Here is a 26,619-nt window from a genome sequence, read left to right on the forward strand (position 1 = left end):
GGTTGGGCAGTGCCAGGATGGGATGGGCAGTGCCAGGCCAAGATGGACAGTGCCAGGCTGGGATGGGCAGTGCCAGATCGGGATGGGCAGTGCCAGACCAGGATGGACAGTGCCAGGATGGGATGGGCAGTGCCAGGATGCAATGGACAGTGCCAGGCCGGGATGGGCAGTGCCAGGATGGGATGGGCAGTGCCAGACTGGGATGGGCAGTGCCAGGCCGGGATGGGCAGTGCCAGGATGGGATGGGCAGTGCCAGGATGGGATGGACAGTGCCAGGATGCAATGGGCAGTGCCAGACTGGGGTGGGCAGTGCCAGGCTGAGTTCCCAGAGCCACATCTCCCATGTTGGTGCTCAGGACACTCAGCTGAGCCTCTCTGCCCCAGCTGAGCCCTCCCAGAGTTACTGGGACCCCGAGGGCAAATGGGGAGCCCAGGGGTTGCTGGGGAGTGCCAAGGGTTACAGGGGAGCCCAGGGGTTACTGGGGGACCCTGGGCGTTACTGGGGGAGCCCGGGGGTAACTGGGGGACTCTGGGGGTAACTGGGGTGCCCGGGGACCCCCGTCTGGGCAGAGCCGGGTGCCGCGGTGCCCCCGAGAGGGGAGGTGCGGGGTCGGGACCCTGCAGAGCCCCCGCCCGATCCCGGAGCTGCCCCGCGGGCCGGACCCGCGGCTGCGAGCGGCGCAGCGCGGCTCGATGCTTCCCCCTGCCGGGGCTGCGGGACGGGACGGGATAATGGGATAATGGGATAGTGGGATGGGATAATGGATGGGATAATGGATGGGATAATGGGATGGGATAATGGGATGGGATAATGGGATAATGGGATGGGATGGGATGGGATACAGGGATGGGATGGGATGGGATACAGGGATGGGATACAGGGATGGGATGGGATGGGATAATGGGATGGGATACAGGGATGGGATGGGATGGGATACAGGGATGGGATAATGGGATGGGATACAGGGATGGGATGGGATGGGATGGGATGGGATGGGATGGGATGGGATACAGGGATGGGATACAGGGATGGGATGGGATGGGATGGGATGGGATGGGATGGGATGGGATGGGATGGGATGGGATGGGATGGGATGGGATGGGATGGGATGGGGGTGCAGGGTGCAAGTGTGGGGTGTGGGATGCGGGATTTGGAATGTGGCATATGGCATGTGGCATGTGGCATTGGGGATGTGGCATTGGGGATGTGGAATGTGGGATGTGGGATTTGGAATGCGGGATGTGGGATTTGGGATTTGGGATGTGGGATGTGCATTGGGGATGTGGGATTTGGAATGTGGGATGTGGGATGTGGGTTGCAGGATGCAGGATGCAGGATGCAGGATGCAGGATGCAGGATGCAGGATGTGGGATGCAGATGCACGGTGAGGGAGGCAGATGTCGAGGCAGGAGATGGGATGAGATGAGATGAGATGCAGAATCCAGAGGCAGGATGCAAGAGGTACCTGTGATTTGTGGAAAATGCAGATGTGGGTGCAGGATGAAGGAGGTGGGGTGCAGATGCAGATGTGGGTGCAGATGCAGATGCAGATGTGGGTGCAGATGCTCCCGTCCCTGCTGGGAGAGGACCCATCTCCACAGTCACACAGTGCCCCACGCCAGATGCACCCAGAGGCTCTTGGTGCCGTGTCAGGACCTTCATGGGAAGGTTGTTTCTTCTGTTCTTCCTAAGGGCACATTCCTCCTTTTCCTGAGCAGGGAGACAGCGCCGAAGTCGGGTCCCCATGGGAGGATTCTCTCCTGCTCAGCTGCAGAGGAACTTCAGCTGAAGGATCTGCAGGGGAACCTCAGTGAAGCCTCAGTCAGGGACAGGATCCACCTGCCCTGGGGTGGTCTGGGAGTTAGAAATGTCACCACCAGGAATCACAGAATCATTAAAGTTGCAAAAGACTTCCAAGAGAGAGACAAACTGATTACAAGAGGCTGGAGGGACAGCACACAGGGAATGGCTCCCAGTGCCAGAGGGCAGGGCTGGGTGGGATCTTGGGCAGGAATTGTTCCCTGGCAGGGTGGGCAGGGCTGGGGGGGATCTTGGGCAGGAATTGTTCCCTGGGAGGGTGGGCAGGGCTGGCACAGGGTGCCCAGAGCAGCTGTGGCTGCCCCTGGATCCCTGGCAGTGCCCAAGGCCAGGCTGGACACTGGGACGGTGGGAGGTGTCCCTGCCATGGATGGGGTGGGATGGGATGATCTTTAAGGTCACTTGCCATCCAAAGCACCTCATGATTCCGTGATTCTCTGGAATGGCTTCACCTTTGTGCTGGAGCCCAGGCAGACCCACAGCAAACCCCCCTGGGGTGGTGTCCCAGGTACCCAGCGTGCCTGGGAGGATCCAGCAGGCAGGAATCCCACCTCAGCTGGGACCTCCCTCCCTTGTCAGCTCCTCTGCAGACCCACAGACCTGGTCCTTAAAGCTGCCAATCTCCTGGAGCTGCATTTGCTTTGCTGGTTAATCTTTAGCTCTCCTTTGTGCCCACAAGAATAACTGTTCTCACTGATAACCCCTGGCTGATCCCTGTGATCCCTGCGGGCTCTGCTCCCTAATTACTGATGGAAATTGCTGATATCCCTGGCACAACAGCAGTGGATATCCAGCACTCTGCTACAGAATTTTAGACTTTATTGAGGTATTTGTTCATTCTTTTTTTAGCAAAGAAAGCAGGCACAGCCTCATTCTCCATCAGACGTTTCTGTGGGAGGGAAATCAATAGAGGAAATTATGTTTGGTTCAAATATTTATGTGGTGACATCACTCAGGGTATGGGCATTTCTCCAAATTAACCACATCAGGTGTGCAATGCACAAAGCCACGTCTGACCATAACCATGGCATGCACAGACTCATGGAATCATGGAATGCTTTGGATTGGAAAGGACCTTAAAGACCACAGAATCAGGGAATGATAGAATGGAATCCCTGGGGCTGGAAAATCCCTCCCAGGCAGTCCCAGCTGTCCCCACGGCCACCTTGTCACCCTGAGTGCCACCTCCAGGTGCCACCTGCAGGGATGGGCACTGCAAACCTCCCTGGGCAGTGCCAATCCCTGAGCTCCCTTTCCATGGGGAAATTGCTGCTGCTGTCCCCCCTGAGCCTGCCCTGGCTCCCTGAGATTCTCCTGCCTCCCTCTTCCATTCTACTCTTTTATTTCTCTCACTATTACAAAGTAGGAGCAAAACGTGGATTCCACACCAGGCGTGGAGCTGGCCAATAAAACTTGGTGAGTTCTGTTTTTTGGACCCTGCTGGCTTTTGCCATCCTTTTGTGACCGTGGGCACCCGTGGCTCCTGGGTGCTCCCTTGTGCCCGGGAGTGGGACGTGACACCTGGTAGGGCTGAGTCACCCAACATAAAACAACAGATTCCACAGAAAAGGCAGCTGAGATGAACACACAGCAAAGCACTGGGGAGAACACGTCAGATGGAAGATGACAGGCTGGTGGCTGACAATTATCTCCCAGGAACAAGCTGTCACTGCTCTGACAATGTTACAACACAGTTCGGTGATCAGCAGTTCCAAAAACAAACCAGATATTAGAAATTCCCTGGAAAAGAGCAGGAAATGTGGCCAGGACAGTGCAGGGCATCTGGAACTGCCACAGTCCTGTGCCTCGAGGGGCAAAACTCTTCTTGTGGAGGGGCAGAGGTGGCAAAGGATCTGAGGAGAGATCTCAGTGACATCTCCAAGGCGCAGGGCTGGAAGGTCGAGGTTGTTTTGTACCTGCCAGGAGGGGCAGGGAGGGAGGGACAGGGACAGGAGGAGAGGGAACGGCCTCAGGCTGGGCCAGGGCAGGCTCAGGGGGACAGCAGCAGGAATTTCCCCGTGGAAAGGGAGCTCAGGGATTGGCACTGCCCAGGGAGGTTTGCAGTGCCCATCCCTGCAGGTGGCACCTGGAGGTGGCACTCAGGGTGACAAGGTGGGGACAAGGTGGGGACAAGGTGGGGACAAGGTGGGGAGGTCCCTCCCAGCCTCAGGGACTCTGTGATCACCAGGGCTGGGTCTCCCAGAGCCCGAAGTGCTCACACACGAGATGCAGAACGATCTGCTCCTCCGTGATTCATCCCGGGAACAGCAGTGATGTGAGTGCAGAAAAGAGCAAATCAGCCCCAGAGCTGCTCAGGAGGAAGAGCTGTCCCCCTGCTGAGCCCAGTGGCTTTCAGGGGCTCTGCTGAAGCTCCCAGCAGTGCTGGATGTGCCCAGGTGGCACAGGGAGGTCACTGCTTCCCCTCAGCACCTGCCTTTGTGCTGGGAGCTGTTCTTCCTTCTGAGGCAGCAGCCCGTGTGCCATTTGCTGCCTTGTCAATTTATTCCAGTATTTGCTGCATTCCCAGAGCTCTGGGTCCCTTCTGCCTCCTGCCATGGCCCAACCCAGCTGCCTGATGCTGGGAATTGGAGGAAATCGGGTTGGGTGTGTTTGGTACGACCCCTGCCTTGGGGCAGAACCCTGGATTGTTTCCCAAGGGTGCTGCTTGTGAGAGAGGCTGGACCAGCCCCCGTCACCAGAACATCATTCCCTGTGCTGACCAACACTGGCACGAGCCAGAGCTCCCCAAGAGAGGGGAAGTTTCCCCCACTGCCAGCACCTTTGCCCCTGGAGCTGCCCAGGATCTGCTGAGCTGTGTGGGTGCTGTGGAGAGCTTAGAGGCAATTCAGGCTTTAGGGCTGACTCTGATTTGAGGGCATAAATGCAGTTAAAATGCAAGTTAGCTCCTTCCTGCTCCTCAGGTTCCTGTGTCTGTCTCCTCGGGCCTGTAGCTGTTTTTTCTGGGGTGTTTGTGCTATTTTAATGCTGTAAATGCTTTGACTTGCCTCTGTGTTTTGCAAAATTCTTAAAATGTGTCTGGATAAACCCTTGTGCTGTGTCAACAGGGGATGGGAAGGAATGTTCTTGGTTAAGTCTTGTTGGTTGGTTGGTATGTTTGGGGTAGTTTTTTGGGATTTTTTTTAGAAAATGAATATAAAATTGGCCCCAGGCTCTAGGCGGGCAGAGGAGGCCAAGGCACGATGGTGTGACCTGTTGACCTGTCTTTGATTGCCCAAATCAGAGCAGGCTGGAGCAGCCTGGCACGGGGGAAGGTGACCCTGCCATGGCAGGGCTGAGATTCCTTCCAACCCAAACCCTTCTGTGGCTGGGGATGATTCAAGTCTCTGCTGGATTTCCAGGACAGCGTTTGCAAGCCTCAGACAAAGATAAGGAAAATGTTTTCCTGTCTTAGCACGCTCCTGAAGTCAACACGGGCCTCCTGCAGCTCCTGGGCCACACAAGGTGCTGGTGTTTGGTTTGGGGTTTGGTGCTTTCCCTGCCCCTCTGAACACTCGTGAGAGATGCCTGGGCTCCCCATGCCCTGGTGCACAAGGTTTGGGGGCTGAAGCCTCTCCCTGAAGCAGGGGGTGGCAGAAGGAGCCCAGACTGTGTGTCCCAGAGCATCCCCCCCTCAGGGTGATGAGCTGCTGGTCAGCACGGGCTCTGTTTGTCCCGAGTGCTGCTGTCCTGCTGATAGCGTGGGGCTGACCTTGCAGCCTGCCCGGGGGGGTGCACGCGTGTCCTTGGTGCCACAGCAGTGCCCGGCCCCCAGGGCACCTCCCTGCTGCTGCCTGTGCCAGACCCTGCCTGGGCTGTCCCTGCTGTGTGCCCATCCTGGGCTGTCCTGCTCTGTCCCCTCTCCTGGGCTGTCCCCTCTCTGCACAGCCCTGTCCCCTCTCTGCACAGCCCTGTCCCCAGGATGGCCCTGGCCCTGGCCCTGGCCCTGGCCCTGCTGGCTCCCCACGCCATGGCACCAGGGAAGGACTCGCTGCTGAACGTCTGCATGGATGCCAAACACCACAAACGCGAGCCTGGCCCCGAGGGGAAGCTCTATGAGCAGGTAGGAGCTGCTGCTGGGCTGGCTGGGACAGCCTGGGCCCCTGTACCTGCCTCCCTGGACTGGGCTTGGCCACCACTTGCTGCTGTGAGACCTGTTTGTTCGCTGCCTTCTTTCAGCAAGAGGCTGGAGCAGGGGCAGTGCTGGGGGGGCTCAGTGACACTGTGTCAGCTCAGGGTCACCCCTCTGAACCCCCTCCTGAAGCTCAGGTACCCCAGAGCACAGCAGGGGAAAGGGGATGAGGATGGGATGGAGAGGGAAGGATGGAGAGGAAAGGATAGAGAGGATGGTGAGGATGGTAAGGAAAGGATGGAGAGGACAGAATGGAGAGGACAGAATGGAGAGGACAGGATGGTGAGGATGGTGAGAACAGGATGCTGAGGACAGGATGGAGAGGACAGGATGGTGAGGAAAGGATGGTGAAGATGGTGAGGACAGGATGCTGAGGAAGGACTCTCAGCTGCTCCCCCTCCGTGTGGGAGATGCTCCTTGCTCTGCCCCACAGGGAGGAAGAGGGGGTTTGTTCCTGCTCCTTGGGCTGGCACTAATTCCTGCTCAGGATCTGATCCCCTGCTCCTCCTCAGCTCTGCCTTGCTGCAGTGCCCAGCTCCTAATCCCAAAGTGACCCAGAGTTTGCTGGAGAAGGTGAAAAGCTCTGGCTGCTGAAGGCTCCTGGCTGTGGGCTGTGCCCTCGTGGGGCTGTGCCCTCGTTTGGCTGTGCCCTCGTGGGGCTGTGCCCTCCTTTAGCTGTGCCTGGCAGCTGCAGCAGCCCCTGCCCTGCTCTGTTCAGTGCTCCCCCTGGAAGGACAATGCCTGCTGCACAGCCAACACCACTTCAGAGGCCCACAAGGACCAGTCCCTGCTCTACAACTTCAACTGGAAGCACTGTGGGGTGATGCCACCCAAATGCAAGCGCCACTTCATCCAGGACACCTGCTTGTACGAGTGCTCACCCAACCTGGGGCCCTGGATCCAGCAGGTAGGAGCAGATCAGGGAACCATGAGCCCTTTGGGTTGGGAGGGACATCAAAACTCTTCCTGTTCCACCCCTGCCACGGCAGGGACACCTCCCACTGTCCCAGGTGCTCCAGCCCCAGTGTCCAACCTGGAACTGAACATTCCAGGGATCCAGGGGTAGCCACAGCTGTGCCAGGGCCTGCCCACCCTGCCAGGGAGGAATTTCTCTTCAATATCTGTGTTGTCTCAACTTTTCCCCCACGGTAGAAAGATTCCAAGGACTTTTCTGGCCTTTGGCTGATGTTGGAATTCCTTGTGTCAAGGCACCTCTGTGCTGGGGCTGGAGCTCCTCAGGGATCAGCTGTGGACCCCGTGGTGGGGCTGGGGGATCTGGGACGTGGCAGATGTTACCCTTGGCTCTCAAGAGCCCTCCCCAGCGTGGCTGGTGCTGTGCCCTGCAGGTTGACAGCAGCTGGCGGCGGGAGAGGATCCTGCACGTGCCCCTGTGCAGGGAGGACTGCGAGGAGTGGTGGGAGGACTGCAAGGATGCCCGCACCTGCAAAGAGAACTGGCACAAGGGCTGGAACTGGGCCACAGGTCAGTGGGCTCTGGGACCCTCCCTGACCCCAGGCAGGGCACTGGCAGGGTCACTGTGCCAGCAGCCCAGCCAGCTGTCCCTGCTCTGGGCACTCAGAGCCCCCAGCTGTGCCAGGGCTGTCCGTGACTCTGCTCTGTCCCCAGGAACGAACCGCTGTCCCTGGGGCTTCATGTGCAGAGCCTTCAGGGAGGTGTTCCCCCGGCCCAAGGACCTGTGTGAGAAGATCTGGTCCGGCTCCTTCAGGTACAGCCCCGAGCGCCGCGGCAGCGGCCGCTGCGTCCAGATGTGGTTCGACCCTGCCCAGGGCAACCCCAACGCGGCCGTGGCACGGTTCTATGCTGAGAGAAAGGGGAGCCCCCCTGCTCCCGAGAGAGACCGGGCTGTGCGAGCCCTGCCCTGCTCTGCCCTGCTCCTGCTGCCCCTGGCGCTGCTCCTGGGGGCTCTGGGGTCCGTGGGATCCATGGATTAGGGTCCCTGTGACCACTCTGGGGAGGGCATGGCCTGGATGGTCCAGCTGCCCTGTGAGAGGAGCTGGCACAGGTAACTGTCTGTCTGTCTGTCTGTCCCGGGCTCAGCACAGGTTGTGTTGCTGGACCTTGACACCCCCTCTTGGCTGCTGACCAGAACTGGGATGTTCTCACCTCCAGGACAAGGGCAGCACAGTCCCTGCTCTCTGTGGGAGCTGCTGCACATGGTTCCCTCCCCACAGCCGTGGGCTGCCTGGCTGAGCTCTGCTCTCTGGGGCTGCTGTGACTCCCTGAGGGGTGGCTTGGGTAATAAACTCTAGCTCTGGAACAGCCTTGTACTGATGTGAAACACTTCTGAGGAGGGGGAAGTGTCCTGGGGGGAGGAGGAGGCTGGGCTGAGGGTGGTGGTGGGTGAGGATCTGTAAATGTGGGAACTGGCCTGGGGGAGGAAAGATCAGAAATGGTTAGGATTGGAAGAGATGTCAAATCTCATCTCCTTCCACTCCTGCACTGGACAAGGACACCTCCCACTGTCCCAGTGTCCAACCTGGAACTGAACATTCCAGGGATGCAGGGGCAGCCCCAGCTGCTCTGGGCACCCTGTGCCAGCCCTGCCCACCCTGCCAGGGAACAATTCCTGCCCAGGATCCCACCCAGCCCTGCCCACCCTGCCAGGGAACAATTCCTGCCCCAGATTCCCCCCAGCCCTGCCCACCCTGGTCTGGGCTCCAGAGCCCTCCAAGGCTCCCAGACCTGCAGGACCTGTGCAAACTCTTCCTGCTGTGCTTGTTTGGGACTTTTCTTCCTCTGAGGCAGAAACTTCAGCAGAACTTGAGCAGCTCCTCGCAGGGAAACAAGGAGGGAGGGAGGAGCTGGAGAGAGATAGTCCTGCTGCTGTTGGGGCTGGGTGAAGCAGAGCCCAGCCTGACTGCTCCATCTCAGAGCTCATCTGAGTGAGGTGAAGGTGTGGCAGAGCAGCTGAGACAGGAACCCCCAGGTGAAAGCACTGACACCTTCCCCAGAGCTGCTGGCACAGCCCAGAGACACCTGAGTGCCAGCCCAGGGCCTTTATCCCATAAAAGCCCAGTCCCAGAGTTTTTAGTCTGGGCACCCCTTTGCCCGATTCCTTCTAGGGATGCCCCTCAAAATCACTTCTGAGGGGAGATTTGCCAAAAGAGATTTGCCCCAGCCCTTGGTGTGGGTGAGTGACACCAATCTCTGCTCATTAATGGGGTTTGCTGGCTTTAATGGGATTGCTTCAGTCTTGTTTCAAATGCTGCATTATACTGGTACCTGTGCTGTGCAGTAAATAATGCTGATTAGGATCTCTTAGTCTAATCATCATCACAATGAATCATTTGTTTATACAAATATATTTGGGTTCCCATCCTTCATCCTGGAGGAGTAAGTCACATAAATGTTCAGTCAGAGCTGTGCAGTGCTGCAGACACCACCACTGACAGGGCTGGGCTGGACCCAGCCTCACCGTGGGCATGAGCTTTGTCTCCAGGGCTGCCCGGGCCAGGCCAAGTCCAGGCTGCACAGCTTTGCAGTACTTCAAATATTTTCAGGAGTTTTTACATCAGAGCAGTGTTTCCAGAAGCTTTTCTGGCTGATTTTTATTTTTAAATGTTCTTAACGATGTTCCCAGCCTCTGTCACAGCTGATCACTAATTCCTTGCCTTTACATGAAACAGGGAAGCACTTTCCCTCTCTAACTTAAATATGATGCCTTTAATCTAATTGCTGTGAATGCAGTATCTTGTCTCCAAAATGTGCAGGTGGAGCCCACAGCTGACCAGGCCTGGAGATGTTCTGTAGCCCGTGTGTGGGGTGTGAGGTTTGCCTGCCTGCCCCAGGGAAGAGGGAGCACTGGGAGTGATCCCTGTGGCAGCCATCCCCACAGAGGACAGAACCCAAACAGCTCAGGGGAGAATCTGCCTTGGGCAGTTCCTGCTGTCCGTGGGCCTGGGGTCAGTGTGGGCTCTGCTCACTCTGCTGCTGTGTCCAGAGGGTGGCCAGGCTCTTGTCTGCTGGAGGGACACTGGGATCCCTGGCAGTGCCCAGGCTGGACACTGGGGACAGTGGGAGGTGTCCCTGCCATGGCTGGGTGGGATGGGTGGGATTTGGGGTCCCTCCAACCCAAACCATTCCAGAATTCTCACACTGCACAAGGGCAATGCCCAGGAGGTCACGTTTCAGGAGCCCATGAGGTTCATTTAGAGATGGAATCATAACACCAATTTATTTTTCCCCACCTCACCAATGCCATGAGTAGGCAGGAAGGGCACTGGAAGGCACCAGGCACAAATTCCCACCTTTGTGGTGATCCCTGGCAGGAGGAAAAACCAGAAGTGAGGATTTACAGAAGGTAATGGCACAAGCATGGAAAGCAGAGGAGAAGGAGGGGAAGGCAAGGAGTGATTTGCATTCAGCAAGGGGCAGATTGAAGCACAAGCTGCTCTGCTCTTCAAACGGTGGGAAGCACGGGGGTGATGGATGGTGTCACCAGGCATGGCAGTGACTTGGCTCTTTGTTATAAATTATTTTTCCTCAAGTCTAGTCTAACATCAGCAGCATAGTAAGAAATCAAGGAGAACAGGGGGAAAAAATTAAAAGCTAATAAAATGGATTGAAATTAGCAGGGCAGGGTAAGGGCAGGTGAAAATTCCCCTGTGAGCACTTAGAGAGGGGCAGGAGCAGCCCAGGGGCTGGCAGAGATCCTGGAGGATGAACAGAAGATAAATGGGAATAAAAACCAGCGTGGAGTGAGACCTGCCTACCACAGGAGATGTGGAAAGGGGCAAAATCCACTGGGATTAACATCCAGTTCCTGAAAAAGTGTGAAACAGAGAAGTGTGATGCTTGCAGAGCACACGTGGCAGCAGAGGCTGTGGATTTCTCAGGAACAAATGGAGACAAAATGCTCTAATTCCTGCTGCAGCTGGGGCAGCACGTCCTGCTGCCAGGGCACAGCCAGGGAATTAATTTGGCCCTGGCTGCAATCAGGGCTGGGACACGTCTCACACAACATCTCCAGAAACAGCAATGACCTCAGTGAAACTGCCACAGCAGGGAGGACCAAACTCCTCTGGAAAATGCAGTTATCCATTATTCACTGCCAAGGATGAAGGAGGGGTTTGTGAAGCTGTTCATTAACTGTGTTCATTAATGAGCTCTTCAGGAGCCAGCCAGTTTTGGGCTGTGGGTGCTGGTTTTGGGGTGTGGCTGTTGCCATACTGGGGACACAGATTGGATCTTCCCTGGAAGATCTGCCTTTAATCCATGTATTCCAGTGAATGCACCAGGCTCAGGGTCTGTTCACTGCTCACGATTTTTGGAGTAACTCCAGCCTCCCTCACCTTCCATGAGGGAGCACAGAGACCCATTAGCAGCAGAATAATTAAAATTCCACAGGATGTGAAGCACAAGGGCTCCTTTCAGGGTTTTCTGGAGGTGCCATGTGCAGGAAGGTTGGACCAGATTTCCTGCCCACCCTTCTGGCTTGCTTGGGGGGAGCTGCTGTCTTTCAGGGGGGCAGATGGACTGCACAACCTCTCAAGGTTCCCTGTATTCCTACTTTGCACATTTCCATCAGAAATTTCACATTAGATGGTCATTTTCCACCACTGCCCTGCACATCTCCTTGGCTGTTTGTGCTTTTTGAGGTTGCTCAGGTGCATCCAGGGCAGCTTCTCCTCCTGAGATGGGGTCTGGGATCACAGAATCCCAGCAGGATGGGTTGGAAGGGACCTTAAAGATCCCCTTGTTCCTCTCCTCTGTGGGCAGGGACTCCTCCCAGCAGAAGGCTCCACCAACCTCTGGGTGTTATTTCAGTGGCAATAAATAGCTGAGGAGCCACCAACCCTTCCTGATTTCCATCAGCAAATCCCGTGGGCTGGTTGGATTTCTCAGCTTTAAAAAAACAAACACATACCTAAAGCTGAGGGGGAGGTGTGTTTGTTTTCCTCGAGCATCCTGGGCTTAAGCCAGACTTTGCACTGTGAGTCTCATCCAGACTTGGAGCAAAGATTCATTGCAGGAATGCTGAGAGTTATTAGAGTCAGTCCAGGAGGGGCTGAGGGAGCTGGGAAGGGGCTGGAGAATTCCTGAGGGAGCTGGGAAAGGGCTGGAGAATTCCTGAGGGAGCTGGGAATGGGCTGGAGAATTCCTGAGGGAGCTGGGAAGGGGCTGGAGAATTCCTGAGGGAGCTGGGAAGGGACTGGAGAATTCCTGAGGGAGCTGGGAAGGGGCTGGAGAATTCCTGAGGGAGCTGGGAATGGGCTAGAGAATTCCTGAGGGAGCTGGGAAGGGGCTCAGCCTGGAGAAAAGGAGGCTCAGGGGGGACCTTGTGGCTCTGCACAGGAGGGGCAGGGAGGGGAGGCTTTTCCAGCCCCAGGGATTTGGGATTCTTGGATTGCTGGCTGGATTTTCACATGGATTTTCCCTTCAGAACTCTCCATGCAGACAAAGCTTCCCCTCCTGACTCCCCTGATCCCTAAAACCATGAAGGCACAGAGAGCAAAGTGTGACCAGAGGCTGATTTTTCATCAGCACATTTTATAGAAAGAAGGTTCTTCTGCAAGATTTATCTCCCAGCTCCAGCCTTTGGGCTAACGAAAGAAATTATCTCTCTCAAAAAATAAAAATACAAAAGGCAGGGTCAGGCATCTGATAAAATCCCAGTTTTCAGAAAAATGCATCGTTAATTGTGGTTGTTTGCTGGAGGGAAAAGTGGCCCAGCATTGAAATGATTTGCTTTTCTGAAATTTATCCAGAACCATTTTCTAACCCTGAATCCATCACTCCCCAGAGCAAAACCACATCCCTCTGATGAGTGAGGGTGAAATAATTGCTGCTGTGGCAGCTCTGCTTCCCAGGGTGAGTCACCCTGGTCCGAGGGCTCCCGGTGTCCAGGCCACTGCAGGGTCAGCAATAAATGTCACCCCACAAGGCCTGAATTCCCAGAGCTTGTGGTACTGTGAGGTAAGATGGACAATAAACCCCACAACGCTGAGCAGTGGGCACAGGTCATCCTGCAGGTTGTTGCTGCAGCGGAAAGGAGAAGCAGAAAGCAGTGGGGGTGCCCAAAATCAGATTTTTATACCCAATTTCCAGGGACAGTAAAGGTCTTGGCTTCCAAAATGGGAATAGGGTTAAAGAGAAGAGCCTGGGAACAGCAGGGATGGGTCCTGTTGGAGATTTGGGGTTTCCCTGGTGCCCTCTGGGGGTTTCCTGAAGGAAACAGGGGAGGGCAAGCTGTTCCCCACTGCCCGTGGTAGATGGATGGAAGTGGATCACAGAACCACAGAACAGCCTGAGCTGGATCACAGAACCACAGAACAGCCTGAGCTGGATCACAGAACAGCCTGAGCTGGGTCACAGAACCACAGAACAGCCTGAGCTGGATCACAGAACCACAGAACAGCCTGAGCTGGATCACAGAACAGCCTGAGCTGGATCACAGAGCCACAGAACAGCCTGAGCTGGATCACAGAGCCACAGAACAGCCAGAGCTGGATCACAGAGCCACAGAACAGCCTGAGCTGGATCACAGAACCTCAGAACAGCCTGAGCTGGATCACAGAACAGCCTGAGCTGGATCACAGAGCCACAGAACAGCCTGAGCTGGATCACAGAGCCACAGAACAGCCTGAGCTGGATCACAGAACAGCCTGAGCTGGATCACAGAACCACAGAACAGCCTGAGCTGGATCACAGAACCACAGAACAGCCTGAGCTGGATCACAGAGCCACACAACAGCCTGAGCTGGAAGGATCATCAGGATCACGCCCAGGATCGCCCAGTCCCAGGCCTGCCCTGCCCAGAACCCCAAAATCCCAGCCTGGGCATCCCTGGCAGCTCCTGGAGCTCTGGGGCCATGCCCATTCCCTGGGGAACCTTGCCCTTCCCATGGATGACCCTCAAGGTCCCTTCCAACCCAAAGCACTGTGCTGTGATTCCTGGGCAGGGGACAGGGACCCCAGGCAGGCTCAGCACTCCCAGGGCAGCCCGGGAAGGGCAGGGGGCTCTGGGACTGTGCTGGGTGAGGAGGGAACACACGAGCTCCCTGCTCCTGCAGTGCCCTGGGTGTCACAGCAGCACCCCGGCTCTTGGAACCCTGGAAACGGAGAGTTCTGAATTTCTGTGCTGCCAGGAGAACTCTGCACTGGACCTTACAAAAATGGAATGATGGAACTGGGATCATGGGTGTGCAGTTTGAACAGAAGTGTGTAATGTCACAGGATGGAAAACTCGGGTCAGAGAGGATCCAGTGGCTGCTGTGCAGGAGGGGACTGGAATGTGGGGTCAGCCATGGCCTGGGGTCAGTGCTGGAACTGGGGTCAGTGCTGGCCTGGGGTCAGTGCTGGCCTGGGGTCAGTGCTGGAACTGGGGTCAGTGATGGAACTGGGGTCAGTGATGGAGCTGGGGTCAGTGATGGCCTGGGGTCAGTGATGGTTTGGGGTCAGTGCTGGCCTGGGGTCAGTGATGGCCTGGGGTCAGTGCTGGAGCTGGGGTCAGCCATGGCCTGGGGTCAGTGATGGCCGGGGATCAGTGATGGTTTGGGGTCAGTGATGGTTTGGGGACAGTGCTGGTTTGGGGTCAGTGATGGTTTGGGGACAGTGCTGGTTTGGGGTCAGTGATGGTTTGGGGTCAGTGCTGGAGCTGGGGTCAGTGCAGGCCTGGGGTCAGTGATGGCCTGGGGTCAGTGATGGCCTGGGGTCAGTGCTGGCCTGGGGTCAGTGCTGGAGCTGGGGTCAGTGCTGGCCTGGGGTCAGTGATGGCCTGGGGTCAGTGCTGGCCTGGGGTCAGTGCTGGAGCTGGGGTCAGTGCTGGCCTGGGGTCAGTGCTGGAGCTGGGGTCAGTGCTGGAGCTGGGGTCAGTGCTGGAGCTGGGGGACACGGCTCTGGCCACGGCTCTGGCCACGGCTCTGACCACGGCTCTGACCACGGCTCTCTTCCCATGCCCTGCAGCTCCAGCCCGGACTGCACTGCCCAGCAGCCAGGGGTCACTGCTGCCCAGGGCTGCCACCGAGCTGTCACTGCTGCTGCTGGACTGGTGCCACCCCTCCAGCTGCTGCCACCCCTCCAGCTGTGCTGCTGGGACCAGGGCAGGATGGATCCCACAGCCTGCTCCAGCTTTTCCCCTCCTCGTGGCTGCAATCAGCCCTCTGGGTTCCTCATCCCTGGATCTCCCCCCACCTCTCCCAGTTCCCTTTCCCACCACTGACCCTTCTCCTGGTGCCTTTGCAGAGTCCAGCAGGACCCAGATGTCCTGAATCCTCACCTCCTCCATGTCCTTCTTTGTCTCAGCCATAAAGGCCATAAAGGCTGCCCCCTCCAAAGCTGAGCTGGTTTCCCCATGGCCCATCAGTGAGAGCCTGAGGAGTTTCAGGCTCTACCAGAGCTCTCCTGCATCTCTCACCGTTCCTTTCTCTCTCCTTTAAGCCACAAAAGTGCTGACCTGAAAATTCCATGAAACAGATGCTCTCACCTTCCATTTATCCTTTTGGGGAGTAGAAGGATTTTGGGAGCAGGCAACAAACACAACCAAAAAGTGTAAATCATTTCCATGAAGGAAGATGTGGGTGAACCCAGAGTCTCCAGCCTGGAAGGGGAATGACTGGAGGGAGGAGAAGGGCTCCTGGTATCCTGGGTGGCTGGAGGAGGGCACTCAGGTCCAATTGCTGGCTCTCCCTTAATGCAAGCACTAAGCTGCATTAAATAAAATATCAGGTGGCAAAATTAAAACCAGTTACAGGAGGCATTTTTGCCTCAGCACGATTAATCTTTGGAACATTTTGTCACAGCAAAATGCAAACACCAAAAGTCTGCAGAGGCTTCACCAAGTGGTGAGAGAAATCCACAGGAAAAACAAATCCATTAAAGAATATTCCCCACCAAACAGGCTCAGGGAGCACCAGAGGCTCGGCTCGATGGAGGCTGGCAGAGGAGTGACCCCCTGTGCTCTCCAGGTGCTTTTTCCACAGCCCCATCCCAGGGCAAAACCAGCCCCATCCCATCCCAGGGCTGAACCAGCCCCATCCCATCCCAGAGCTGAACCAGCCCCATCCCAGAGCTGAACCAGCCCCATCCCATCCCAGAGCTGAACCAGCCCCATCCCATCCCAGGGCTGAACCAGCCCCATCCCATCCCAGGGCTGAACCAGCCCCATCCCATCTCAGAGCTGTTTCAGCCCAAACTGAGCCTCAGCCTTGCAGATCTGGGGACATTTCCCAAACACCAGGGCAGAAACCAGGGAGGTCTCATGTGGGACATCTCCAAAGCACCATGGCAGTGCCATGGAGGATGTTTCCATGGGGCATTTCCATGGCAGTGCCATGGAGGATGTTTCCATGGGATATTTCCATGGGGCATTTCCATGGCAGTGCCATGGAGGATATTTCCATGGGATATTTCCATGGGGCATTTCCATGGCAGTGCCATGGAGGATATTTCCATGGGATATTTCCATGGGACATTTCCATGGGGCATTTCCATGGCAGTGCCATGGAGGATGTTTCCATGGGACATTTCCATGGGGTATTTCCATGGCAGTGCCATGGAGGATGTTTCCATGGGACATTTCCATGGCAGTGCCCTGGAGGATATTTCCATGGGGCATTTCCATGGCAGTGCCCTGGAGGATATTTCCATGGGGCATTTCCATGGCAGTGCCCTGGAGGATATTTCCATGGGATATTTCCATGGCAGTGCCCTGGAGGATATTTCCATGGGGCATTTCCATGGCAGTGCCCTGGAGGATATTTCCATGGGGTATTTCCATGGCAGTGCCATGGAGGATATTTCCATGGGATATTTCCATGGGGTATTTCCATGGCAGTGCCCTGGAGGATATTTCCATGGGATATTTCCATGGGGTATTTCCATGGCAGTGCCCTGGAGGATATTTCCATGGGGTATTTCCACGGCAGTGCCATGGAGGATATTTCCATGGGACATTTCCATGGGACATTTCCATGGCAGTGCCACGAGGTTTTGTGGCTCAGGGGCCCTTGCAGAGCCTGATGTCACCGCTGAGAGGTTTCGCTGATGGGACTCAAGGGCAAGGTATGGAAAGAGTTTTTGTTCCCTTCTCTCCACTCCAATTAATGTGCTAATTCATGTGGGGCTTGTTCCCAGCTACAGGAGAGTCACAAACATTAGATCTGGAATGGGTCACTGATCTGTTGTGACATCCTGGGTGCATTTCCAGAGGAATTTCGTGACCTTTATCCAGCAAACACCCACAGTGGGCTTCAGGCAAGGCCTGCACGTCCGAAGAACTTCTGTCCTCAGCTTCAGGGTCCCAAAAGACAAAGAATTTGCCATCTGTCTTTTTTTTATTTTCAGATTTGCAAAGCAGCAGTGGCTCATTTAATCCCATTTCTGTGTCACTGCAGTCACTGAGTGACGTTGGGCTTGGGGGTGGTGCTGGAGACTCATCAGAGCCCCCACACCAGACTGGGGACAAGTTTGGGATCAGTTCAGCTTTTCTTTTAACTCTCACTTTGTCTGAACTCAGTAAGTCAAGTCTCTCTCTGGACTTTCTTTCTCTCTGCTGGTATTTTAGGTGAAATTTGCATTAATTTTTTTTCATATTCTTTTTTCATTTTTATTTCATTTTCAATATTTTGCATTTTTTTTTCTCAAGACATTATTAAATCCTTATCTAGCAGATGAACAGTTATATGTTCTTTGGATCAGAACTTTCACATTTACCATGAAAAAACCCAAACATCCTCAGTGCAGTCATTCTGAGTCATTCACCTGCCCAAGACAAAGTCTGGATCAGAGGAACTGGGAAAGTCAAACTCACTGCTGGGTGGACACATGGGCTTTAATCACGACTCTGAAATAGATTTTTTTACATTTTTTAATAAGACCAACAGTGCTGTGGGGAACTTCTAAATATTGAGGCAGCTGATAAATTGACAAAGTTGAAGTTTTTGCCTGAATTTGTCTGTCTTTATCCCCGAGACAGCAGTGAGAATGGTGACATGGTCAGGGGGCTGCTGTGGGCTCAGGCAATGTATGGAATAAAATACGATGGCAGTGATAACGTGCAGAGCTGTGTGTACATCTGCTCTCTGCTTGGGGCAGCACGAGGATTTTCTGAGGGCTGAGGAGGTCAGGACAGTCAGGGACAGAAATTCCAAATGGAAAACAAGTTTTTGTAGTTGAAACCTGTTGTGTCCTTGAGAGTAACGAGCTTCCAGCCTGGAGAAGGAGCTCTGGCTGTATCCAAGTTTTATATTTCCGAGGACTGAGGTCCCACCCACACATGGAAGATTTCTTCCTTTATCTTCCATCAGGATTTTGCCCTATCACAATTTTCCACCCACCCTGTTGTCCTTTCACCTCCCATGAGTGTGGCTCCATTTCCCCCTGGATTCTCTCTCTGGAATTTAACTGGACCCTGCTTTTGCCTCTTTCCTGGCTCAGAAGCCCAGGTTGCTGCACCCACCCAGCCTCCCGTGCTGCTTGCCCTCTCCTTTCCCATTTCCCTGCCGGGAGCAGCACAGCTGGGCCAGATGTGGTCACATCTCTCCCTGGAGCTGGGGGTGGCCCTGTCCCAGCGGGGACACGGCGAGTGGGGACACGGCGAGTGGGGACACGGCGAGTGGCCACGTCCAGCAGGAGCCTGGGCAGCAGCAGCAGCACCACAGCCAGCAGGATCGGGGTCCCAGGGGCACTGGGGGGCTCGGGCAGCTCCTCTGGAAGGTTCCAGGTGTCTGTCAGACACACAGACACCTCTGAGTCACCGTGACTCACACTTGGTACAAAGATGAGCAACTCCTCATTCTGCGAGAAGAGCTTCATTAGCATAAGATGATTTTTTATTGCAGTCACGAAAAGGGGGCTCATGAAAAAGCAGGAGAGGTTCTTTGTACACAGGCCTGGAGTGCCAGGACAAGGGGCAACAGCTTCAAACTGAGAGCAGAGATGTAGGTGGGATCTTGGGCAGGAATTGTTCCCTGGCAGGGTGGGCAGGGCTGGGTGGGATCCTGGGCAGGAATTGTTCCCTGGCAGGGTGGGCAGGGCTGGGTGGGATCTGGGGCAGGAATTGTTCCCTGGCAGGGTGGGCAGGGCTGGCACAGGGTGCCCAGAGCAGCTGTGGCTGCCCGTGGATCCCTGGGATGTTCAGTTCCAGGTTGGACATTGGGAATTGGGACAGTGGGAGGTGTCCCTGCCATAGTGGGGTGGCTCTGGGTGGGATTTTGGATCCCTCCCAGCCCAAACCAGGCTGGGATTCTGTGCTGCCCCAAAAGGATGTGACAGGGACTCTGTCAGTGTGTTCACTCTCCCTGCACTTGCCCTGGGAGGTTCAGCAGGGCCATGGTGTGCACACAGTGGGATGGAAGGCTTGGCCCAGGGTCCATCAGACAGCCCAGCAAATCCCTGTGTGGAGAGTGAGGGCAGCACATGGCTGGGTGTGACTGCAGGCACAGGGGGAACCTCTCCAGCTCCGTTTGCAGCTCACTGGTGCTGAAATGCAGGACCTGCCCTCTGAGGGGTCACAGTGAGCCCTGCTCTGTTGGACCAAGGCACCACAGCAGCTCAGAGCCATGGAATTCTTGATGTCAGAACACCTGAGACCATCGAGTCCAGCTGTCCCCAGCCCTGCCAGGGTCACTGCTGACCGTGTCCCAGTGCCACATCCACAGGGCTGGGAAATCCCCCCAGGGATGGGACTCCACAGCCTGTGCCAGGGCTGAGCAGCCACTCAGTGATGACACTTCACCTAAAACCAAGCCTAAACCTCCTCTGACACAACTGGGGCTGTCTCCTCGTCCTTGCTCCCTGGGAGAAGGAGCAGCACCCTGAGCCCCTGCTCTGTGCTGGGTGTGCCTGGAGATGAGCTGAGGGCAGGGGCTCTCTGGGCTGAGCCCTGATTGCCACAGGCTGCTCCAAGCCTGGCTTGGGCTAGACCTGGCCCAGAGCAGGGTGCTCACGGGCTGCAGCACAGATACAGCCTGGAAACCACTGAAGGCAATATTTAATGACTGAGTGCCAGCAGGGTGTTTGTGGTTTGTGGTTTGTGTTTGTGCCAGCCCAGGAGCAGGACTGGCCCTGTGGAGCAGGACTGCCTCCCCTCAGGAAGGCTCTGGCACCCTGTGAGGCATCCCCAGAGCCAGTGAAGGCTGAGGATTTGATTTCACCCAGCCCTGATCGCTCGATCCAAGCCCCAGCAGGACTGAGGGGGAAGTGGATTTGCATTCATTTGCTGCAGCAGCACTGGTGACCCCAGGGTCCCAGTGACATTCCATGGCATCCCAGTGACATCCCAGTGACATCCCAGTGACATCCCATGGCATGCCAGTGACATCCCATCCCATCCCATCCCATCCCATCCCATCCCATCCCATCCCATCCCATCCCATCCCATCCCATCCCTTGATGTTTCTCCTGTGCTCCCTGGATCTGCAGGGGCCGTTCTGGGAGGTGCTGAGCCAGGAACATGCTGGGCTGTGCAGTGCTGTGCTGAGCTGTGCTGAGCTGGGCTGTGCTGGGCTGTACTGAGCTGAGCTGAGCTGGGCTGTGCTGGGCTGTGCTGTGCTGGGCTGGGCTGTGCTGTGCTGGGCTGTGCTGGGCTGTGCTGAGCTGTGCTGGGCTGTGCTGGCAGCCCCAGCTGACTTTAAAGGGCTTTATTGATCCACAGGGTGCTGTTCCCTCAATTCTCCACCCCAGGAAATCTCTCCTCTCTTCTCTAGAGGATCAATGCTCATGGCAGGGCACACACCCCCAAGGCAAACCTGCAGCAAAACCCCAGCCCAGGTTCCACACACACCCACAAAGGTTTATTGTGCTTTACAGCAGAGTTTCATAAATTAAATTAAATGCATTATTTTAGTATTGTATACTGTGTGTATGTATTGTTATAATTAGAATGAATTAATCCCAAATGCAGGGTTTGCAGAATCACAGAATGCTGGGGCTGGAGGGATTGCAGAGATCCTCTCTGACCTAATGCAGCTCAAACACTGGGACCAAAGCAGCACTCAGGTTTGTTTTTTACCTCAGAACTCCACAGAACCCAGTGATTCCTGGCAAAAAGAAATGCACCAGGTCTGTTTTGCAGGGAATCAGGAAATGCTGTAAATGTGCTGGTTTTAAGTGTTGTAGCATCAATCTCCTTCTCCCTTCTCGGCTTTTCTGGCTGTGCTGGAGCCTTTGCACAGAAATTTTTCAAGGTCAAGAGCCAATTGAAACCCGACAGGTTTGGAGCTGAGATAGTTGGGTTTGGTTTTAAATCTGAGATTTGTAGCAAGACAAGGAATCTCTCTCTGCTTCCTTGCTTTGCACCCCAGCACCTTTCTCATTTCCAAGGCACCATTTTGGTGCCAGCGTTCCTCACCCTGGACATGACTGCACCAGCAAGTCCCCTGTCTTTAACCCTTTAATTTTGGGGTGAAGGTGAGGCACACAGTGATCCCTCTGAGGCAGAGGGGGGGAACCTGCCCAGGATCAGATTGCAGCTGAGGGTCTAGAAAACAAGACTTTTACCATAAAAAAACTTAATCCATTTAGCTTGTAAAATGAGGCTTGATACACTTCAGGCAAATCACTGAACTCATTTCTGCTGCTCAGAATGGGAATAAATGCCACTGAAAATGGGAATAAACACTGTCCCTCTGCCTTCACAACCTGGCAGGTCTCTGGGCCCTGCAGCCTCTGGGTGACTGTGGGCATGAATTAAACAGGCAGTAAAGTGATAAGGAATTAAATCCATGTTGCTGTGGAGAAAACAAGGAGTTCTCCACGTGGCTGGCACTGGAAGCAGCCCTGGCTGAGGGCCTTGGAGGCGAGTGCCACCCTGCTGATGGCTCACAGCCACCCTGCCCAGGGCCATCCTTCCACTTCTCATTTCCTCACAAAACAGCAATGCCACGTGTCACCTCCGAGCTACAAGAAACGAGGAGAGAGAGCTGCTGAAAGAAAAGCCTTGTGCTCCACCTCAGAATGGCTCTGGATTTTGGGGGGCTATTTTCAGAGAAAGCAGCTCTGCTCTGGCACCTCCAGCTGCTGCTCCAAACTGATGCCCAAGGGATTTTTAAGCTCCAGGAAAGCAGCTACTCTGGAGCAGGAGCGTTTTTAGGGTTTGATTACAACCCTTTGTTTCATTCTGTGATTCTTTTGAGAATGATTTTTCACTGACATGTTTGCTCAAAGTAAGGTCAAATGGTACAGCTAAGGAATAAAGACACCCCATGAAGGCTGAAAAACTTGGTTTTATTTCTCTACTATTCCTTTTGGAGATTTTTCAATGCTATGAATTTTAATGAAGAATAAATCTCCAAGATGAATTTCATTATACAGGTGTCATTCAGAAGAACACATTCATTATGCATCCTTCCACCTGAGTCCAGATTTGCTGTCACACCACAGTGGAATTCCACCCACCTGCTCTTTGTAGGGCATTTACATGGGAAGTTCCAGCTGAATATGAGGACAAATTATTTTACTGTATGGGTGATGGGGCACTGGAACAGCTGCCCAAGGGGGGCTGTGGAGTCTCCTTCTCTGGAGAGGGTGAAACCCACCTGGCTGATGCTGTGTAACCTGTTCTGGGTGAACCTCTGGAGCAGGGGGTTGGATGAGCTCTGGGGTCCCTTTCCACCCCAGCTATGAGTCCGGGATTTCCCAAAGGTGACGTACCTGGAGCAGGTTCTCATTTTTTCCATCACTCTCCTTCCATTGCCAGTCAGAGATCCTGATTTTTGCCTTTATCTTGCATTTTGCACAAACCTGGGGAGGGTGATGAGGATGCCGGCTGTTCTGTATTTCTCTGGGGCGGCAGACTTGGGGCGTTGCCCGAAAGAGCTGGAGGAGAATTTGGGGTGGGGAGCTTGGAGCCCCATGTGGGCTCCATCATTTTCCCTCTGCTGGTCTCACACGCAGCTCCTGGGGCAGGCGAACACCTTGAGCACCCTGTCCCTGATCTGCCGCGTCCTGGCGCCGTACACGACGGGGTTGAGCAGCGGTGGGAACAGCACGTACAGGTTGGCCAGCAGGATGTGCACGTCGGGCGGGATGCGGCCGAAGCGCTGCACCAGCGCGGCGAAGGCGGCGGGCACGTAGAACAGCAGTAGCACGCAGAGGTGCGAGGCCAGCGTGTGCAGGGCCTTGCCGCGGGCGGCGCGGGACGGCAGCCGGGCCAGCGCCCGCAGGATGAGCGCGTAGGACGCGGCGATGAGCAGCAGGTCCAGCACGCCCACGGCGAAGGGCAGCCCCAGCCCGTACCAGCGGCTGGCGCGGATGTCGGCGCAGGCCAGGCGCGCCACGGCCATGTGCTCGCAGTAGGTGTGCGGGATGCGGCGGGGCCCGCAGAAGGGCAGGCGCCGCAGCAGCAGCACGCAGGGCAGGATGGCGCAGAACCCCCTGAGCACGGCCGCCAGCCCCGCGCCCGCCACGGCCCGCGGCGTCAGCACCGCGCCGTAGCGCAGCGGGCAGCAGATGGCCACGAAGCGGTCGAAGGCCATGGCCAGCAGGATCACCGACTCCACCAGGCTGGTGAAGTGCAGGAAGAACATCTGGGTCAGGCAGGCGCCGAAGGAAATGCGCCCGGCTCGGAACCAGAACAGGGCCAGCGCCTTGGGCACGGCCGTGGTGGAGAGCGTGAGGTCGGCGAGGGCCAGCATGGCCAGGAACAGGTACATGGGCTGGTGCAGGCTGTGCTCGGCCCAGATGGTGGCCAGCAGCACCCCGTTGGCCAGCAGGGCCCCCAGGTACAGGCAGCAGAACGGGATGGAGATCCAGACGTGCAGGTGCTCCATGCCCGGGACCCCCGTCAGGATGAACGTGTCTGGAGTCGGGCTGCTCTCGTTGGACGGGGGCATGCTCACCTGGAGCCAAGGCACAGGACACTACAGGGCGTTACTTTGGGTGCTTGAGCTCTTCCAGCAGCACCACATGCCAAATGTCACCTGCTCTGGTCTGCACAGAGCCACAGCCAGAGGTACAAACCCAATTACAAACCCATTTATAAACTCCATTTACAAATCCGATTTACAAACCCCATTTACAAACCCCATTTATAAGCCCCATGGTCTGCACTGTGCAGCAGGGTGTAGGGGTACAAATCTAATTACAAACCCCATTCATAAACCCATTTACAAACCCCAGGTCTGCACTGTGCTACAAGGTGTAGGGGTACAAACCCAATTACAAACCCCATTTACAAACCCCATTTACCAGCCCCATTTACAAACCCATTTACAAACCCCAGGTCTGCACTGTGCAGCAGGGTGTAGGGGTACAAACCCCATGTACAAACCCATTTACAAACCCCAGGTGCAGCAGGATGTAGGGGTACAAACCCAATTACAAACCCCATTTCCCAACCCCAATTACAAACCCCATTTCCCAATCCCATTTCTCAAACCCATTTCCCAAACCCATTTACCAAACCCCATTTCCCAACCCCGTGTACAAACCCCGGGTGCAGCAGGGTGTAGGGGCACAAACCCCATGTACAAACCCCATGTACAAACCCCATTTCCCAACCCCATTTCCCAACCCCATGTACAAACCCCGGGTGCTGCAGGGTGTCCTCACACCCTGCTACGTGTCAACACCAACATCCAGGTCTCCTCCTCATCGAGTTGAACGCAGCACTTACACGCTTTTCTTCCAAGTGCTTCCACTTCAAGCAGAGTGACTGGAGGCAGGATCAGCTCTTGTGCATGAATGCTGTGATATTTCTGTGATATTTCTGCGTTCTCTGAGTCCAGAGCAGAAGAAGAAGCCGTGCAATGAGGAAGGAATGGTCAAGTGTTTACAGAGATGAACGAGATGTTCTCAGGCACCAATAATGGGGGGTTCTGGGGCCCCTGGGCTCACACTGGGATAGAGAACAAAATTAACTCCAGGTTTGAAGTTGGCTGCCCACATTCCCTATCTCCAAACTTCTCTCTCCCTCCTCTTTTGGCTCCGAGACCCAGCACAATTTGCTTTGCAGCATTTTTCAGAGCACACCTAGCAGAACTAAAATTTAACCAGGCAGTTGGAAAGACCTTTGTGTCAGAGGAAAAAAACCTGTGCGAGATGGAATTCTCCCTCCAGCCAAAGGAAGGGAGGTGCTGCTGCCCTGGAGAGCCCTGAAGAGCCCCAGGGGCTGGATCAGCCCCAGTCACACAAATGAAGAGGGGGTGTGACTGTTTTCAGCAGCTTCTGTATTAACACTCAAGTCTTACATTTCAAAACTCAAACCACAAGGGATTCTCCATAGCACAGGAGGAAGTGGTGCAAGGGGTGAAAAACTCTGATGTTGTTGCACACCAAAATATTGACTCCGTGTATGGAAAAGCTGCTGTGCCTTCAACAACATGTGAACAGCCCTGTTCACACTCAGTTTCATGTCTAAAATACCCTGAACCAGGAAAGTGTCCAGGGAAACACAATATGACGGTGGATCATCTTTAAAAATAAAATCAATCAAAATAATATCTGCTTCTAGAATAAGAATAAGAATAACAATAACAATAACAATAACAATAACAATAACAATAACAATAACAATAATAACAATAACAATAATGTTGTGGTGTTGTTGTTTTGTTGTTGTTGTTATTGTTGTTGTTATTGTTATTGTTACTATTATATAACAATAACTACTATTCCCTATTACTTTTACTACTATTACAATTTTGTAATTTTTTTTAAAGCAGTTCAGGATAAATATTGCATGAAACAAAACCAGATGTGAGGTGTTAACAGAAAAAATATCGCTAGTGCTGGAAGCTGTGCTGCCATGCCAACAGCTCGGCCTCTCTGGCAAAATGCAAATATTAAACTGCAAATAAACAGGGATCCGGTGGGAATCTCAGTGCACCGAGGGGCTCTGCACCAAAGGAGTTCTTCAGCTCCAGATCCCTTCTTCCAGAACCGATCAGACCCCTTCCCCCACGATCTACCAGAGCCTTTCCTCCACGATCCATCCTCACCATAAAACTCTATTAACGCACTTTTTAATGCACTCTAAGGATGCAGCTCGCACAGCTTTGCCCAAGCGGCTCCTCGGGTTCTTCCTCCCCAAAATCTTTTCATTTTGCCTTAAAGCGTCACCAAGAGCCCCAGCCCCGTCCCCGCCCTGCAGCGCTCTGGGGCTGTGCGGGAGGGTTTGGGGCTGGAGCCGCGCACCCTGGGCAGCCCCCGCGATCCTGCTCACTCGGGAATTAAATCGCCTTTCCCTGGCAGGGAGGGCGCGGCTCTGCCCGGGGGCGAGCGGGCGGTGCCGGGGCGGTGGTCCCGGGGCGAGCGGGCGGTGCCGGGGCGGTGGTCCCGGCCGGCATCGCCCCCGAGCATCGCCCGGTGCGTGCGGAGCATCGCCCCGGCTGCCGGGAACGCCCGGGATGGAGGGATGGAGGGATGGAGGGATGGAGGGATGGAGGGATGGAAGGATGGAGGGAGGGCTTTGTCCTGTTTATGGCTAGCGGGGAGTGTGGTAGCTCTGCCAACCTCCCAGCGCCACAGATCCACCTTGGCCCCAAATCCCAAACGAGCGCTCCCAGAGCCGCCTCTGGCCCCAAATCCCAAACCAGCGCTCCCAGAGCCGCCTCTGGTCCCAAACCCCAAACCAGCGCTCCCAGAGCTGCCTCTGGTCCCAAATCCCAAACCAGCGCTCCCAGAGCCGCCTCTGGCCCCAAATCCCAAACCAGCGCTCCCAGAGCCGCCTCTGGCCCCAAATGAGCGCTCCCCGGCGAGGGGAGGAAGGGCC

General features: G+C 55.2%; 2 protein-coding genes across 4 annotated transcripts; one reads left to right on the forward strand and one right to left on the reverse strand.

The window, feature by feature from the left end:
- Window positions 1-5,747: 5,747 nt before the first annotated feature.
- On the forward strand, window positions 5,748-7,900 carry LOC116992301 (folate receptor gamma-like; the record flags this gene model as incomplete). Its single annotated transcript, XM_033051758.1, has 4 exons — window positions 5,748-5,879; window positions 6,667-6,855; window positions 7,295-7,430; window positions 7,575-7,900. Coding segments are annotated over 4 exons (783 nt in total), but the record flags the coding sequence as incomplete, so codon positions are not given.
- A 14,334-nt stretch (window positions 7,901-22,234) lies between these two features.
- LOC116992525 (olfactory receptor 52B2-like) lies at window positions 22,235-25,297 on the reverse strand. Of its 3 annotated transcripts, none has more exons than XM_033052256.1 (2): window positions 24,523-25,297; window positions 22,235-23,746 (listed from the first exon to the last, which is right to left on the reverse strand). In XM_033052256.1, exon 2 carries the CDS (start codon window positions 23,738-23,740, stop codon window positions 22,793-22,795), a length of 948 nt encoding a protein of 315 aa, XP_032908147.1. In that variant the 5' UTR covers window positions 23,741-23,746; window positions 24,523-25,297; the 3' UTR covers window positions 22,235-22,792. The 3 variants fall into 3 exon arrangements, with proteins under 3 accessions (XP_032908147.1, XP_032908146.1, XP_032908148.1); XM_033052255.1 differs by having other exon boundaries at window positions 22,235-23,767; XM_033052257.1 differs by lacking the exon at window positions 24,523-25,297 and adding an exon at window positions 24,434-24,500.
- Between the last annotated feature and the right edge of the window lie 1,322 nt (window positions 25,298-26,619).

Source organism: Catharus ustulatus, chromosome 2, assembly GCF_009819885.2.
Source record: "Catharus ustulatus isolate bCatUst1 chromosome 2, bCatUst1.pri.v2, whole genome shotgun sequence".
NCBI lineage: Eukaryota > Metazoa > Chordata > Aves > Passeriformes > Turdidae > Catharus > Catharus ustulatus.